Genomic DNA, 19164 nt, shown 5'->3' with positions numbered 1-19164 from the left:
AAGTTGCACTCTTCCCACGGGATGTCTTTAAAATATCAGTTATTTCTCAAAACAACGAATTCCTCATTCATCGAATTCGAGCTCTGTTCTTTACGGACCGAACGGTCCCGAAGCCCTTACACCCCTTACCCCCCTTCTCTCAGCCTTTAGCCTCCCATTGGAGTCCCCTCATATTCCGCTCTTCATCTTTTCTCAGGACCCCCCCCCCTTGCCTTCCCGCGCCGCCCCCGGCCGACCCTTTCTTGCCCAGTCTAAAGAGGTTGAGCATCACAATATAACCCCTCCGCTAAAAACCATCTGCGAGTCCCCCTCCGTTGACATACCTGTTCTCGCGCAGAGCATTTTCCTCTTCACACTCCCTCCACACCCCCTCACTCTAGCACAAGTACGCATTGCGTCAGCAAGTGCTTCCTAAATTACTTAGCGAGGCCCCGAGGTTTGCTTTGTCATGATTTAGATGGGTTGCCCTGAAGTATCCACAACGGTAAAATTAAAGACGGCACTCCTGGAGTTGAGTTTCATGGCTGTGCGTTAAAATGATCACAATCGCTTTTCCATGCAGAGTGTCTTCATGGAAAATGTATATAGGCAATGATTTGGCTCATTTTTGCAGGACACATTTACATAAATGCAAGTTAATGTTAAATTACGAAACGAAATTCTGGCCAATGACAAAAATCAAAGTGTTTTGCGTAAAGCTGAGGAAAGCAAGCACCCCAACACTCGATATGAGTCGTAGATCCCACACGTAAGGTTAGATAACGAAATTTTCTGTGAGCATTCTATTTACGTATCTCTTAATGCTGAAGTATTTGTTAGAACTATATTGCTTTAAAGAACTTCACTGTCTTTCTTGCGTCAGAATATAAGAAAATATGTATTTCTTAAAACTGTTGATTCTGTGATATTAGAGAAACCTAATATCTGAAAAAAACCACTATTTCCTTCACCTAGAAGAATATACTACTGAACTATCAAGAGGCATGGGGGAGTTTATCCTTGAGCAATGCCACAGGAAAAGGCACCGTCTATTATTTTCATGGATATTGTGACAACTAGAAATAAATTTAATGATATTTAGTAGGAAAGCTTATAGGAACAACAAAATGATTAGCTCCCACAATATATATTAAAATATTGTATGCATTAAAAATTTTACTTACTCATTTCATGCAAATGTATTCAAAGAAGTTGAATTTTGCACGATGTGAGTTATTCCCTAGTTTTTCTCACGAGATAATTAAATTGCAAACACAAAGGAGAGGGCTCAAGAAAAAACAAAATCTGTTATCTGCTCTCAATTCACCAATTTTTGCCAACCAAGTCAGCCGTCGTGTATTGGATGCAGGATTATCCATTGCATAGATCCGCGCGTCTTCTTCCCGCCTCAGCACCGAGATAAGTAAAAATAATTAAGGCACCAAATCACCGTTTTTACATTAGTCCGCCTCTAATATCATCATTTACTTCCCCGTCTCCCATAATCGACCATTTTCAATTGTGTTGTTAGTCCGAAGAAAGCAATCGTTAATCTCCATTAATTTCCCCATTCATTTGGGCCAGGCGTAAATATCGCACGCGCTCATAGCTTGTCCTGCCCACATCTTGGCCCTCCACACCTCCCTTAGCCCCCTCTGCCAACTACCTCCCTCCACATTAATCTCCGCACACACACCCCCCTCTCCCTGCCTCCGATGCTCGCCTTATCTGCCCCCGCCCCAACTCACACAACCACTCTCTTAACCCCGATATCCCCGCCACTCCTTCCTCCTTCGCTTCCTCCGGAGCACCCCTCTCTCCCCCCGGCGGCCGCCACACACATCCCCCACCCCCCCTACGCCCCTCACCCACCAAAAGCAGCGCCATCACTCGCGGTCGGGCCGCGGTGGCAGGACACCATGTCGCAAGGACCAGCTGCTGTCTCCCCAACAATTTTCCCCCACGCCTTCCCGCACCCCTTCTCCCTCCCCCCCTCAACTCTCGAGGGCGAGGTCCCCCGCTCACCACGTCGTGGCCCTGGCAAGTGTGGAAGGAAGGAAGGGGGGGGCGGAACCCTCCTTCCCGAAAACACGGGCGCAAACCCACCCACCCCCGACTCCTCCTTGCCCGCCAAACTCCACTCCCTTCGCCTTCGAGGGCCCCGACCCCCTCCCCCTAGCCCCCTACCCACAACACACACCGCCCGCCCAACCCCCCCCCACCCGAATCGGCAACACCCCGACCCCTCCTTCCCGCCCCGCCCCCCCCCCCCCGTCATCTCGCACGTAACCTCACTAACTTCTCCCGACCCCCCCCCTGCCCTCCCCCCTACGCCCCCGAATCCCCTCCCGCTCCGTAAGAACACTCTTCCCGCTGCCATCTCAGTAAATCTTACGGGCACGGCGCCGCAGACAGTCGGGTTATATACAGATACATTTATATAATATACGACGGGTTTGCTGGGGTGGGAAAAAAACGTGAAATATCTTCTTCCTCCTCCTACCCTACCCTTCTTCCTCTTCTTTTCCTGCCCTCCACCCGCGCTAACCCCCTCCCCCACTCCTCCCCCCCACCATTCCGCCCCCGCAGAGTTCCCCTCCCCCCCACGGGAACGGGAGTGGGCGGGTGCGAATGGGGAACGGAGGGCCCTCGCATCGGGTGACACACCAATACCACGGAGAAAGGTGTTTGCGCGTGTTCCCGTTGCCAATCCTTTTCTTCGCTTCGCCTCCCTCACATTTGCGAGGGTGCAGGAGGCGATGGGAGGTCCTGCAGTCTCGCTTATACTAAGATAATATAAACTTCGGTGCGAATGACACGCAACGTTTAGTATTGAAGTCCACCGTTCACGTAGAAGACTTCATTGCCTTAGGGCTCGGAAGGAACGTCATCGATATTTTATGGAATATTTCGCAACAGCCACGCATACATTCGTATTAAGACTATAATCTTCGCTAAATTCACGGTCGCTGAATATCGCCTTTGGAGACATCTAACGAGCATCGCGTATGTTCATTTATTAACAGGAGTTTAAATAGATCTGCAAACCTCTATTTTAACATATGCACATGCGTAGTCAGTGGCTATAAAATTATGTCAGTTGAAATTCTTCGAAAGGTGGGCTTACACACTGGGGAATATTTCGGTTCAATTCTGAAGCATAAATTAATTAAATTTCACGACGCACTTGTCAAAGATTTCGGTGTGAAAATTTTCTGAATGCCCCTTTCATTTTTACGCTCAAAATTTCGGATCAAATCGCGGCGCAAAAATCATTCTTGTTGACTGAGACTCAAACCTGGATTCATCCGTCTCGGGTTCCATTCCCGATCAAAGGGGAGTGATTTTTTGCACAGCTAACTGCTCGCATTAGTGTTGCCCACATCAGCAGGATTCACACCACGACAGTTTACTACTGCGGCATTTCAGGCAGTCCCTTTGACTTTGGTAAAAAGTATTATTCATGCATCATTTAATAAATTGGCACTCATGTTTTAAAACAATCCCGCAGATTTTGCTGGCTGTAAATCTTTGGCCCCCATAAAATCAATGACCTTCGCCGCTATTCTTAAAAGCTATTCCGCAAAAACCAAGTTCAATAGATCTTAACTTCTCCTTGACAGGGCAAGAAATAAGAATTTATCTAAAATGCAGCTTGGTCTGCAGCCAAACGGATTCAATGGTCCTAGCAGCGTACCATATCTCTCGCAAAAGTGCAGTATATCACTGCATTCGACTGGAATTACACATAAATATTTCACCTACGGTCTGTCTAAAAGATGACATGCCTGTATTCCGTTGGTAAGATCAATTTCTCATGGGCTGCTTCCATGGCGTAGGAGAGTAGCATAAAACTTGGAAGCAATTTAAACATTGAAATAAATGGAAACCTAGTTTTTCTTCTGCAAAAACCTAAACAAACTGTTCTGGTAGCGTTTTAAAGAACACGACGACGTAGCGCTGGTGCTGAATATCCAAGGTTAGCTTCTGACGTGTTTGAAGCGACTTTCCTCGAACAAAGAAAATGTAATGGGGGGCAGGACCATTTCCCTTCACTTGATTTTTCCTCGGACACTTCACAAACATTCCATGGATCCATAGTAACAGGAGAAATATCGGAAAAGTACTTTGGTTCTCCCGTTATCATTGATATACAAGTTCCTGTATACCTGCTAATCTATTCATGAGAAAACACACCTTTCTCTAACATTAAAATCCTCAAAACAGTCTTCTGGGTCCGCTATATTTGACAAGTTCTTCCTCCTTTGGTCCCATGGACGTGGAACTTTTTCCTTCTCCATTTCCTCTCTCAACTTCGCCTTCTCGGTATGTTTCACTTCATCTATTTCTGACTCAAGTATTACTCTCGGCATCGACATTGTACTTCCTAAACAATAAATTTCACACCCCAGTTCACATTAAAGTGACCAACCATTAAAAAACACCTTCATAATCAACGACTGCGACCCATCACACTCAAAACTATCCATTCCTTTGTTATTGTCAATTTGTGCCCTCCGTCCCTGCTACAACGCCCCCTGCCAGCGTAAATAGATGGATTACTTACATGATTCTCTCTAGGAAACATGTAATCCTGGAAAATATACTCAATAAAAAAATTCTCAAACGTTCTACCCAATACACTCCTCGTCCCAAAACAAAGAGCCAAAAATTTCTTAATCTAATCATCACTTTCCTCCCCGAAAACAACAAAATCAGACACAAAATACGCGAACACGGCCCCATTTTACAAAACAATAAGTCCAAATCACTTTTATTCTCCCATTGTCCCTCCAACTCATTGCAACGCCACAAAGCCTTCAAATCCACAAGGCCTCATGCGGGCTCCTCCCCTCTTGTCTCTTTTCCACCCCTCATCGCACCATGTAACCGCCTACGCTAGAAATACCGCCTTATTTTACTACCCTCCACCACATTGGCTTCAAAATCACAACTGGAAAATCATCCATTCGTTACCTGCACTTCAAAAATAATTATCTGCCTCCACTCCTGTGGCTTCTGCTGTGCCTTCTACTTGAGCTAATGAAGTGCCATCATTTCCTTCCGCAAGAATAACCACCGCTATTCCACTGAATCTCCCGCCTTCCTTAATTATCCCATCCCTACTCACGCTACTTTCCAACACCAATCCTCTGTTAATTTTTCTCCGTTCTGGCGATTGAAACTCTCCCTGAATCCGCAAGCAGCATGGGTTTGAGAACACGCTAGATGGCCCACATATGGATTCTTTACTCGTTCAAACCTCCCGGACTGAATATCGCCTACTAATATTATCCAATCGACGCCTTCTTCTCTCATCCCCTTGTCCCATCACCATTCGTCCCTTAACTACTCCGTCCTCACGACCTCTCTCCCACGTATCATCTCCGCTCTTACGCCGAAAACGGCATTCAGAGCATGGTGGCCTGCTCTTCGAAACGTCAACAATATTCGTGAGTCTCATATCTTTGTGTTTGCACGTAAATAGGTTTTCAGCCAAATTTTATACATAGTTATGTATAACTATACAGCAAATATTAAATATATATAACAAGTATCGAGGACAAAATTTAAAGCACATAAATTATTTAATGGCAGGACTGGTAATCAATAATGGCTTTTGGAGGTCACTGTTCCTTAAATGTGGTCCCGTCGGAGCGAGAGCCCGTGCCTAAGAGCCCCGCACCACAGCTCGCTCGAATTCCAAGCAATATTGCTCCCCCTCCGCCCAAGGGGCCGCTCCGCCCCCCTCGCCATTTCTATCCCCCAAAGAGGAGCCAACCCCTTCAACCCTCGCCGAATACCCGTGTCCTCGCATAAACCGCTTTCGTTCCTCGCGAAATCTCCTCCCTCGATCTCACGACAGCCCTGGACCCCCAGATTCCTTACTCCCACCCTTCCTCCGTCCTCTTCCCCATCTCCACCCACTCTCGCTTCCTTTCCAGTCCACCTGTCCGCCCTAAGCCCGGCATGAAGAGGTCTCCCCGCGAAACCCATTTTCTTCGCTCAGACGTCGTTCCATTTTGACAGATTCAGAGAGTTCACACATTAATTCTTTCTTTAAGATTTTCTAAGAATTGTGCCCAAGGATATGTTTGCACGGCTTTTTACTTCAAACTAATTTCTCATAGATTTTGGCTCATCAATACTACTTTTCGTTTGAATGAATATCCTTGAAGCTGGAAGGACAAGAAACGGAGTTGGAAATTCCTACGCGAGGATTGACCTTCCAACTGATATTTTCACTTAATATCGTAATTATGAGATTTTCGCATGAGTGGAAATTTTCGGTTAATGAATTGAGAGAGTTGTATTAAACTGCTAAGCCAAGTATTCAAATCAAAACAAATAATTGAAATCAAAATGTCAAAATAAACTGGGAAACTGTTAGAACTGTTTTTAAATGAGCTGAACCAAGAAAAATGATTAATCGGAATGAATAGATTAACACATAAACAGTTACGCCCATATTATACAATAAAAATAACGGTATCATGAATTATTAGTATAGGCACTCTACCGTTAAGGATAGGTCTTGGATGGACGCTAACTATATGACTATATACTACCTTGCGGCCAAACAAAGCACGGCCAAATTCCTCCCTCATAAATTGTACGAATCATCCCATAAACGTTGTTCCTTCTACGTTTTCATAATCCTTTAAGTAGTTCCGTGGGAATGTTATCTGCCTCCATGGCCTTATTTAATTTCACTACCCTTAATTCTTTTTCCATCTCGCAATCAAGACTGGATCCAATCGATCCCAACCTACTTCATATTCTCTTTCTATATCTAAGCTTGCTGGCCTAATAGCTTTGCCATTTAGATGGGTCCTCTCTCTATTCTTTCCACCTTAATTGGATTTTTCTTCGTTCAAATAACAATACCCTTCCGTATCTTTTCAAATGTGCACGGATATTCCATTCTTACTCCCTCACAGTGCTTTCACCTTTCTGTAGAGTGCACCCATTTCTCCCTTCCTTCGTGAACTTTCTATATCCTCGCACTCTGTCTTCGCTACTCTTCCATCACCCGACTACTTGTTTGCCGCATTTTATTATTTATTTCTTCCTTCTTCCTGATTCTGTTTTTACATGTTTTCATTTCCTTCTCTCGTCTATCTCTCAGGGCATTATCGTCACACAATCATCTCATCTGTAGCCCATGGTTCCGTGGACCTTTTCCTTTATATTGCTCCTATATTTTTATTTTTCGCATCCCATATCCTCATTTGTTGTTTGATATATTCCCATATTTTCTTTTATTGTATCCGTGTCCCTGAACTCACATCTAATTTTCTTTCCAGCCTGCTGATACTCCTTTCTTTTCGTCCCGTTAATGGTTCTACATTCCATTTACTCAACTGTCTCCCTTGTTTTTATCCTATTGAATGCTGCACTTAATTAGAACTAAATTATGATCTGATCGGTTAATTCTCTGAGAAAACTATGAAAATTAATCACGCTGTTCTTTAAATATGCCTAAAAATACTATAGTCTAAGTGATATATTTTTCCCATATGAAATTTCCCAAACCTCGCCACCCACGTTGTTGGGTAAGGGTGCCGAAACCAGTAGAGCCGAGGACTCATTCTATGATCTAAGACCATCATTATTGTGTTGGAAAATTCATTTGAGTTGCTTTCCCATTGCCTTCCTCAGTAGTGTTTTTTTAGCGTGACACCACTACTCAATGGCCGCCCCACTGGGGCCACACACCTTTGCTGCCGCCTCACTGAGGAACAGACGTGGACTATCTTTATGTCTGGCTCCTAACCTTCGTCCAATCTGGCGTGGGTGACCCTACCAGGAGTAATTATCATTGCTTCCGCCAGCACAGCTCTAGGGATCATTGGAATGCACAAGCCCTTCCACCACGCCAAGGTATTAGTCCATGGGGAGAGTTACTATGAATGAAAGCCATAATTTTACGTATATTCAGTGATTATAAATGGAAAGATTTGCGTAGTGTGATAACCAATTGGACGTAGTAATACAATATATTGTCGATTCTAAAATCAAGTTTTGGAGATTGATACCCTTTAGCAATCACTACAACAAAGATGCTGACGTTTGGTGGCCAATTCAATTTTCTCTGGAGAGAAAAATATGATCGATGGGAGTTGGTTCGGTTTTATTTAGAAGGCCACATGCCTACATCGGGTACATGTTGCATTAAAATCTTCCAAGTCGGAATACTGGTGATTAGTTCGAATCGGATATTTTTTCCCAATCGGTCATCTCGTTACTTCCTGGCGGATAGAGGCCATAGATCAAGAGGGGTGCCACTGAGCTCTTCGGAACGGGAGCAGGGAATGGAGGTTGGAGTAGAGCGAGTGATAGCGTCGCGTGGAATTCCTTCATCCCTGAGACATCTTCCTCGGATGTCCTGCGCGTCCCAGGGTGTGAAATTCTTTGTCGTCGCATTCCACGACGGCTAACGTCCTCCGTCCTCCCGCCAAGGGGGCTGACCCGTCCATTAAACACGATCGGGCGGTGGCCAGGTGTGGCCAACCGTGCCTGCGAGATACGGCGAGGCATTAAAAATGAAAGAATAAAAAAAAAAGGTGGGCAGCACCCGAGTGTAGGAACTCGAGTCTATCCTTTCGGGCAACATCTTTGACGCTTTATTCCATCGCAGCGCGCGAGCCATTTAGTGGCGAGGGTGCCATTGTGAGGTGTTCGGGGGAGGTTGGGGGGGGGGTGGGGAGGAGGAAGGGATGGGGATGAGAGCGGGGGCGGGAGAGTATAATTGTGGGAATCGGTGTCTGCGCTTCCCAAAGCGTATTTCTCCCCCCCCTCCCCCCCCCCCCCGCGGACCATTACAATGCCTCCCCCCGTCGCGGTCAAAGCTTTGGCCTTTTCAAGGAACCCAGATCGTTAAAAAAGGGAAACGCGATAAAAATGCAGTGAGGAATTCCGTTTTACAGTCTTCCCTCTTCTGCTTTTAGGGGGGAGGGGGAAGGGAGAGAGGGGGGGGGAACCGCACGGCACTCTTCTCTTTCGACACCACCCCCTCGTCACCCCGGCCGGGCATCCCCCCTCCCTCCGAAGCACTGGAACACCTGTGCTGACCACCACCCCTATCCCGTGATTGCGTGAGGATCATCTCCCTGCCACTCTCCGGAATGGCACGCCTCAGTCACGGGAGCGAGCTCCGTGATTGTCAACCGCGAATCAGACAGAGGCAACGTAGTGAACCCGTTTTCTATTCTGATTTCACGTTCTGCTTTCGACTAGATTTTTTATTTACGCTCTCCATTTCAAAAATGAGTGCCCAAGAATAAATACAATTTCTTGTCTCCGGCGTAACTTTGTGAAATTCGCATACCATATTTCAATATTCCAACGAATGCATACCTGCCTCCAATCCATTCGAGGATGTCCTACTCGAAGTCTATCAAATAAGCCCCTAAGTTAGTTGGCGAGAAATGCGCCCTAAATGGTAGGCTTCAGTTTGATTTTATGAAAATCGTTCCGCGCGACTCATTTGAATTAATGAAAAATCGGAAGCCGACAAAAGGCGTTTCAGTTGCACCGACTCTTCTGGGGCTTGCAGAATGTGTCGCACTTGAATGAGGCGCTGGACATGACCCAATCAATTGCGTCCGACCTCTTAATCCGTTACCCAACCCCTCCCACTCGCCTGAGCTGGACCCCCCCCTCCCATTTGTTCTTGGGTTTTTTTCCATTTCACTCATCCATCTCGTTTTCCCGTTTTTCTCCATTTCCTCTCGATCCTATAAAACCTCGAATAGTTTATTTTGCTTTAAAATTGCCTACATTTGTTTTTTCCATATTTACGTTCACCTGTATGATAATCGATGATTTCTCTTTTCTGAAGAATCATTTAATGCTTATTTTTGCATTTTCTGCAGACCTCACTTACCATCTCCTCATTTTCTTTAGGTCCACACTTTGACTTTAAAGTACCTTTTCTTCGAGTATTTTGGAGCTGAAATTTGTATTCAAAGAACTCTGATTAATATTCACCTTCAGAATTTCAAATGTACCGCTCTCACGGGCGACATCCCGCTAAGGGGAACTAAACCTTTCAAATGTTTCGCGAATTGCCAACGGTCTGCGCCTCGAGCGATTTGTCGCGATCCCGGCACGCGCTCCCGGCGTCCGGCAAAGGCGCGATTGCAACGTGGACAGAGATAAGGTGTCGTTACAACTCTGTGACGAATATCAATATAATGTCTCCCTCCTTGGCGTGTTATCCCATGAAAATGACCGTCAGTTGTTAGCTTCCGTGTCTCTCAACACACTGGCTCTCACTTCTCTTCACCTCTTGGATGAAAACCAGACCACCCGTAGTCCTAATCAAAATAAAATCTAATCCACTATACACGCACTTTCGCTCCTATTTGTTAAGTAAAGTTATTCACGCTGGATCCATTTCGTAGTTTCTCAAGAAAAACTAATGAGGATTCAGGTTACTGCATTTTCTCCATGAATCGTCCTAAATGTTGACAGGAATTGTTGGGGTGGAATTACAAGTGCGAACGGAAACTGTCTGCCAAGTGGTGGACATTTAAATCGACCGTTTTTGGTCATTCGACGGCATTCGAGAAATTCCAAACCGCGAGACCTATGGCCTGCGACGGGCGGAAAATGTTTTTTCTTCATTCGCTGGTAAATAAAATCACATTTTCAGAGACATGTGGATCTTTACTCTTTAATAGAGTTCTTGTCCCAATTTTTTGTGCGAGTGTGAATTTATCCACCTCTGTTAATTATTATCCGTATTTCCAACACTTTCCAAATATATACATTTTTTTCAAATCCTTGACCGTAAAAATTCGCCCAAAAAAAAGGCTGCGCTTGTAGAAGTCGACGTCATGTCGCACATTCAACTGTTTTGTCCTCCTCAAGTTCCCCCCTGGAACACTCAAAAGCCATTAGTTCCCTCGACTCCGTAATAAGTAATCGAAATTGTAGCATCCAAAAGTGGCCACTTGGCTATTCCATGGCCTGCTCCGACACAAAGCCTCCCGTGAAATGAGATTTTGTCCATGGGGTTATTTCAAACTCATAAACAAAACATCCACCACCCAGCGTGCCTTTTAAAACCGAAGCAATGTCCACTCGAAGCAATAAGACGCAGTAATATTCTCTCCTCATCCGCAAAGTACCTTGTAAAAGAAGAAGTCTCTTCTTGAAAAATTTGAATGAAGAGTATCATCGAGAAGGAATCTAATTTTCCACGCTTTCTTTTCGAGGTGATAACACATCCAGTGTAAAGTGGCATTAAAGAAAAGACAGCCCTCTCCTCTTTATGGCAGCGAGGGCGTATTTTTTTCCCCTTTAACAGAAGTGTAAATATGGGGAAGAAGACAGCATTTTCCATGTCACCGGATACGGTCGAAATAATAAAACCGAGAGACGTCGGTTTCTTAGAAACCAGCCATAACTCCTGACTTTTTTGAATTTTTGCCTTTTTATGTGAGTTTTCACAGTCCGTCTGAGACCTCCCTCCCCATTCTGGTCGCGTCCTATTCTTCGGTCGGAGTCACGGTCGTCGAGGGTGGGGGGGGGGGGGCGCAGGAGGGGTCTATCAAACAGTACGGCTAAGCGTCACATCCACGGAAAATATGGCCTCTAATAAAATCCCCGAATGAAGGAGATTTATAAATACGAGACGGCGTGACAAGATACGACTGCCTTGCGAATAAAAATGGCTCCGTTTTGAGAATAAACCGGGACGGCGTGTTAAAAGTATTTGTTTATTATGTGGGGGTAATCTCAACCTGTATTCTTCGAGTCAAATTCATGAGAACGTCTAAAAAAAAGTTATGTCAAATATTTAAAATCCGGAATGCCCTTGAGATGCTTGATATGCACAAATGAAATCACTCACAGTGACATTTAGTTTTCAAACATTTTGTATCAAGCCTGAATTTCTCCCAATAATTTAATGAAGAATTACAATAAATATTAATCGTTGCAATTAGGGCAAAATACTTCGACTTTCGTAGTCACTGCACAAATGCACACTGGTTATCAATACTTCGAATTCAATGCATCAATCATCGACTTTCGGAGGGGTATATAATTTCAGGAAGGCCTTTAGGGGCATCAAATTTTATTTTTCCCATAAATTTAAGTGAAGTTTAAAGAAAATCACCGAAAGGAAAATCTCTGCTATCATTCACCAACTTAAGAGAATTTTAAATGTTTTTCAAAATTTTATCCGACCATATTCGTAACATTAAATGTGCACACTGGTCATCAATACATTAAATTCATGGGATTGTTTGAAATGGGAAGTTTCATCATAATCTCATACAAAATGGGTTCTTACAATTGACACCTTCGAATTAAATGATATATTTATGCATAGATGATTTCTTCTAAGTAATACGGAAGTGCTGAATAAAAAAACTTGGCAACAACAAACAATACTAAGAACACTCGCACGTTATTTCTTTATAATTTCGAAGGAATTTAGCTTCTTCGTCCTCAGAGGAAACAGTAGTACTGCCTGCCCATATTTATTTTTTTCGCAGCTTTGGGTGAATACGCAAGGAAATTGACATTGTAAACTAAAACAAATTACAAAATCTGTTGAAATGTTGGACAACATATTTTCCAGCCACTAATAGCACACGTACATACTACTTCACTTTCTTATTCTGTTTCTTACCGTATCCCTACCCGATGCCCCTACTCATTCCGGACCCAATAAGTTCCTGTTGCTAACTTTATTTAGGGCAAAAGTTTGTTGGGAAGTGTTCTCGCTCGGATCATTTTAGAGAAAGAATTGAAGTGTGGGAGAAGGGAAGAGAGGGTGCGTGCTTGCGAGGAACGAAGGGATTGAGACGTGTGCGGGAAAGGGTCAGGGGCGGAAGGGGGAGGTTTTAAGGTTTTTCGAGGGAGAGAAAGGCTCGTGATGGGTGGGGAGGGGGCAGGAATCCCCCGGAGATGAGTTCAGGTGCGTCTCTCCTCCACTCCTAATCTTCCCGACGAAAGGGCAATCTTTATCGCTTTGCCGCCCCGCCTCATCACACTCCATCCCCCCCACCTTATCCTCACTCTGCACATCGCACCCCCTGCCCCCCATCCCCACGCAATACTATTTCCCTGCTCTTTTCTTTTCCGGGCAGCGCGGAGAGGGAGGGGGGGGGGCGCGTAGGCAGAGCGAGGTGGGGTGGGGTTAAGGGGATAATGGGGAGGGGGGTCGGCGGGGTGCGCTATCGAAACCGAGGCACGTCCTCCGCGGCCCGCGCCGGACCCTGCCCCCCATCGCGCCTCGTCATCATTTTGCAAGATGTTCTAGGTGCCTAGCTTTATTAGAAGGCTTCTTTTCCCTCACAGTCTGGTAACGGTGCTCCCTTTCGCTACCCTACGAAAATAAGAGTGGAGCCGATTCAAATGTAATGCACATTAACGCGCTTGTGTAATGGAGCGCTAAACATTTTGAATGTAAACGGAGCACTTCAAACGTCGCTGGTACCTAAAGGATAGTTTCGCCATACCAAAAAATCGTTTCTTAAGCCAAATGCTGTTGGCTGACATACGCACAGTATCATGGAGACACCCTATTGCATAAATAGGTATATTTTCAACTGAGGGACATAGTTTAGATGCAGTAATATTTTTTAAATGAACGACACTGTACGATATAAACTGTGAAAATTATCGACGGAAATAATATTTGACGGTTGGTTAAATTTTCGTTACCAATAGGTACAACCGTAGAATGTATCGTGCACCCTCCAGAAATCGATGTTCAATAGGCCCTTCATGTCTTTCCCTTGATGTATGCCTGTCCGTGGATCTCAGGAAACAATAATTATTGCATCTTGCTACAAATGCCATGTGCATTCAAAGCCGCATATGTCAATCTGTAATTCGATACCTTCTCTTAAAGATGACACGTGATTAAAGCTTTATCAAATGTTTACACTTGAATTAACGTCTTCTATCAAATTATGGTATTACTCTTATCTTCCATGCCTATGATTCTCTCTGACGAATGGATTTGGAAAGATTTTAACGATAAAATTTTTAAAAATTATTCAATAAATTTTATCTACGTCAGTACTTTACGATAATGAAAGATTGAAATACTATGTTCCAATAAAGTGAAATTTTAAATTTTTTTACATCTCCATACTCTTTCCTTGCAGTTTTCTTCGGCAGTAAGTAGAAAATTTAATTATTATATTTTTCATTAGTTCAATCCTCATCATTAAGCTAAGGTCACAGAAATCACGACAGGCACAATTGTTTTACTCATTAATGATAATTATTTTGCTTTTGTGGTCATGCTTGTGGTATAGGAAGTTGTGCATGTCATTTAATCGCTAATGAATTAACATCCTCTAAACAATGCAGGACATAACATGATGTGATAGTGAAATTTTAAGACAAAACTGATTTGGGTGATAAGTTTTCTCAAATGAATTGATGGGAAAAGCAGCAATGTTTCAAATTCAATAGCAATATTCTCATTTTTTTTATTAGCATCTAAAGCTATTTCCTACTCAATTTAACGGAGTTGTAATTTGGCTTTAAACAAAACATTTTTGTAAAATTTGAAATGATGTGTGCAAAATAACTCCTCTTTGATTAGAAATTGAGGACGTGTTATTCGAGGGGTTAGTGTTTTGGACTACTAACTGGAGGGCCCGGGTTCGAATCCCGTGCACGTCTCTGGGCAACCTTACCTGTACCCATGGGGGTGATTTTTCGGGTTCCAGATCATCCCGGATAGCCATAGGTGACTTAGGGAAAGGATCTGACCTCTCAAACCCTGCTATGTGTGAATTTCATATGTGTTTGTACTAAGTATTAGGTCAGATCTATAATCACCTGTCAAATCCATCTTCGAGTTGAAAATTGTGGTTGTGTGTTAGCCTTTGTTCAAGGTTATTATAGTTTATATTACCATTATATTAAATTGGATTTCTCTAAATGGCAAGCCATTTATTCCTGGAAAATAGGGATTTTGGCCTTTTTATTAACCTCTGAGATTTTCCCCGATGCATAACTGTACTCCAATTTCGTCGTTTTCCATCAGTTCACATGCCTGTTTCTTAAACTGTTTAAAAGAACCTTTCAATAACAAACATGCAACATATTTAATCAAAGTAGTATGGGAAAATATTGCTTCTTACATGGAATTGTTTCAAGATTCAATTAATCTAGTTTTGAAGAGCCAATTTATCATTTCTCTCAAGAGTAATTGCTGTATTTTATTCATTGCATTTGTACATGTGTATCACGCATACTTATTTGCATCCATTAAACTTGGGGAAATAAGTAAAAGTCTGAGCTATTCTGGCAACTAAAGCATGGAATAAGAGTCTACATCATCGGAAAGGGTAACTAACCGGCTTTCTCATTTTTGTGAAGGAATGTCTTTTTCTTTTTATCATTTCCACTTTTGGGGAAAAAAATGAGAAAATAAAATTGCTTGCTGCATGCATTCACTTAATAATAATAGTTCCCCGTTCATTCGCTGGTTCGATTTATGAAATTCGACCACGCATCCAAGAGTCGCAAACAGTGGAGTGGAGATATTCTTAGGGATTGATTGCATCGACTTCCCCTCGCGGGGAAAGCAGGCCGGGTCGCCTTTCCGATGTTACCGTGGGCTCTTTTTGTGTGCGACTATCGATAAGCACCACCCGCCAGTCACTCACTTCCCCCTCGCCCCTCCGAGATCTTCCATCCTAATTGACGCACAGACATCCGCATCCCATCCTTCCCCGCAGTGGGCCACGCCAACATGACCCCGATGGACAAGGACGGCAAGAAGAAGCACACGCGGCCCACCTTCAGCGGCCAGCAGATCTTCGCCCTCGAGAAGACCTTCGAGCAGACCAAGTACCTCGCGGGACCCGAGAGGGCAAAGCTGGCCTACGCCCTGGGCATGACCGAGTCGCAAGTGAAGGTGAGTCGCAAAGGCCTGACTTTGGCCGGCATCCGTCCGCAGTGACATTTAGGACACGTGCTAATTGTTTTGTCGCGATGAGTCCGGACGGAATTTAAGGGAACGGCACGATCCTAGGTCCGAAACGGAAATTGGATGACGACGATCGAAACTGGGAAAGGATTGCGCTTAACGCCTCCCTGGGTCAGAATCGTGGTCGTGAACGAACGCAAATTGTCATTTACAGTTTGTGGACGCATGTCCCACCATTTCCACCAATCCATTTGGTTTACCTGGATTTCACAGGAAATAATAGTCGGCGTAATGCATTTCCAAACATTAAATGATTAGCTCCTTGGCCAATAATATGTATTTTACTTCTATTTTTCCCCTCTTTCTGCCGGTGAGGTTACTTTTTTACTCATAAACTGTAAGTTTGGTTCTAAAGTCGACCGTCAATCATTCTTTACAAATTATTTCGACGTCAAGGAGGCTGGGCTTCGAATATTTCGAAGGATAAACCGAGGCGCCAGACACTCCCAGCAGCAAATGATTATTTCTCGGAGATTTATGAGTGGCATAACTGCTTCGGCTGAAATCTTTGGGCAGGCTCATCCTATCCGTACGTTTCTCTTCGGTCGAAGTAACGTTCTGTAATCCTATATTAAAAAATGTTTACTGAATAAAACATTTCTTTCGAATATAGTATATTTATGATTCATTACTGTTGACCTACGGCGTCTTCGGCTTTCAAATTCATTCTCGCTCGGTCAAAATGTACTCCTCCGCGCTCTCCACATATTGTCTGGCACGCTCATTTGCCCATCCAGGACGAGAGAAGTTAAAGTGAACCGTGTGACAATATCCATCCCGTCAACCTAAAATAAAATTGAGGTCCAAGGTTATTCCACTGGACCACATCCAAGAGCCAGTTTAAAATCTACATGACAACCCATGAGATCGTTTGGGAGGGGGGATTTAAGAAACCAGTCCTCTCCAATGAATAATACCTATGTTTGAAATGAGAAGGAAATTTCCCGGAAATTATTAAAGCTATCAAGAAGAAAAAAAGTTAATGAAAAAGTAATGCATGAAACCCATATCATTTTGATGCGTAAAATATTGCTTACGCGGGGAAAATTAATATTTAAGAATTTAATTATTATAAAACTTATGATGACTCCGCTAAAAATAACCAACTTACAGTTATCGCATAAGAATCCTTTACCTTTGACTTGATCTGGATACTACGACAATGTGTGGGGTTTGAGCACTCTAATTGGTTTTAACAGTTAGCCCCGCACTTTTCAAGAGTTGAACGGTCTCTGCCCTATTTCTCACTCATAAAACTGTATCATTTATAAAACTTGAAGAAAGAATCAAAGGCTTTCCATTTCCACTGGAAAGTGTTTCCCGTGGAAATGCAAAGTCTAGTGAAAAATATTTCCTGTGGAAACGCCAAATCTTTGATTCTTTCATCGTGCTTTGCAAACGGATTTCCACAAAGTATCCCCCTCGACCATCTCTCAATTCTGTATTTTTTAATTTACTTTCTCTTCATCAATAGTCATTAGAAATCAAATTGATACACCACATTCGGTAAAAATTAAATATTACTTTAGGTAAATAATACTATGGCTCTGAAATGTAATGACTTTTTGAGTGCATACGTTTTTGTGTGTAGTAAGCAAAGCTAAGGAGATCACTCAAATACATTTTGAAACACTTTCCTCCTCAGCAACATTTGTCGGTCGGCTCCTCCAAGCCCATCCCATTCCTTTGGCTTCCGATATCCCACCGCTCTTTGAGAGCCCATCGACCGATTCTTGCTCCTCCTCACCCTCCTCCATCCCTCTCGAGCCATCATCATCCGCCCTCATCCCTTGGAGCCCCTACGCACATACACACACACACACGCACACCCTCGATCCTTTTCGCAACCACTCTCCACCCCCTTACCCTTTTCAAAAGTCCCCCCTCTTTCTCTCCCCAAGTATTCGCCATTCCCACCACACGCACACACACACACACACACACGCATACAAGTCCCCTCGTGCGCTCCCCAGTACATATGCTCCCAACATCCTTGCCCACACCCCCATCGTGCCCACCCCACGAGTCGTCCTAGAAGTGAGAGGAGGGCCGCTTCCATTGCGTACATGCATGCGATCTGCACTCGCCCCTCCCACACAGTTGCCATGCGGCGAGGGGGGGCGAAACTAATCAAGCGAGGGGAGGGGGGGGTGGAGGGAAGGTGACTTGGTGGGTTGAGCGAGGGTGTGTTGTCGAGAGGGGGGAGGAGGAGGGTTGGCTAGCCTCAAATAGGGCTTTGCATATGAAAAGCCCTTTCGCGTCGAAGTCCGTTTGCGACCGAGGGTGAGTGGGGGAGGGAGATGGGGAAGAGGGGGGCGGAAGGGAAGAAAGGCTCCGAGAGAGGAGTCAAAAGGGAGGGAAGTCGTTCGGGGGAATTGGGGGTAGACGGGGGGGGGGAGTTGAGGCGATGTGAGGGAGCGAAGCAAAGAGGAATGGGACACTATGGGAATTTTATACGGACTCAAATACGCGACACATACTACTCCTAATAAGCATGCATATCCCTTCAAAAGTTGTCTCACTTTGACCGCGTGGGGTAATATGGGTATCACCCGCAAACGCCTTCACCGTACAAGGCCCCTCAAATAACATCTGAAATACCGTCGGGTCGGATGGCATTCATACTTACATGTATATCATAACCCGTCAGATAGGTAAAATATGGAGGATTTTGAAATTATTCCTTGAATTTAACGGCATTACTTTCCGGCGCATAAATACCAGATAAGTGGTCGATTGGCGATGTCTAACTATTGTCATTCTCCTCAAAGATACTTTGCATTTTATTTCGCATAAAAAATACAATGCGGCAAGCGGCTAACTGAATATTAAAATACGGGAAACACGAATGAAGAATGTTCCTATAAAAAACTATGACATAATTTAAAATTATCAATTAGAGAGGATGTATGTATGTACGTGGTGGCATTGGGACAATATTAAATCAGCACTGTTTTAGAGTGAAATTTGCATTTTGCGCTGGTAAAAGGTCCTATTTTAAAAATAACTTCAAAAATAGATATCCACGCTGGGCTGGTGCTAAATTATCAGCTTGAATTAACGAGGCCCGCGCGGCACACACAGACGTGCACGTATGGCATAGTATAAGCTATCCGCCGGCGCTTGGTGTGCGTCCCGAACGCGTTAGAGGGAGGCAAGTCACACAAAAGGAGGCCTCGAACATCATCAAACCCCGAGGATATGTCGCC

The 19164-nt window shown here is 44.1% G+C and overlaps 1 protein-coding gene across 1 annotated transcript in view; it reads left to right on the top strand.

The window, feature by feature from the left end:
* LOC139694162 (homeobox protein Nkx-6.1-like) overlaps positions 1-19164 on the top strand; it is a 158861-nt gene that overhangs the window by 76071 nt on the left and 63626 nt on the right. The window contains exon 3 of the mRNA XM_071592591.1: positions 15705-15883. Within this exon, the coding sequence (XP_071448692.1) occupies positions 15705-15883 (179 nt within the window). The remainder of the gene's footprint in view (positions 1-15704; positions 15884-19164) is intronic.

This window comes from Hetaerina americana, unplaced genomic scaffold (assembly GCF_022747635.1).
Source record: "Hetaerina americana unplaced genomic scaffold, ioHetAmer1.1.p SCAF_5, whole genome shotgun sequence".
In the NCBI taxonomy this organism is placed as follows: Eukaryota; Metazoa; Arthropoda; class Insecta; order Odonata; family Calopterygidae; genus Hetaerina; species Hetaerina americana.
Note: the sequence above shows the minus strand (reverse complement) of the source record. Positions and strands in the feature narration are given on the sequence as shown.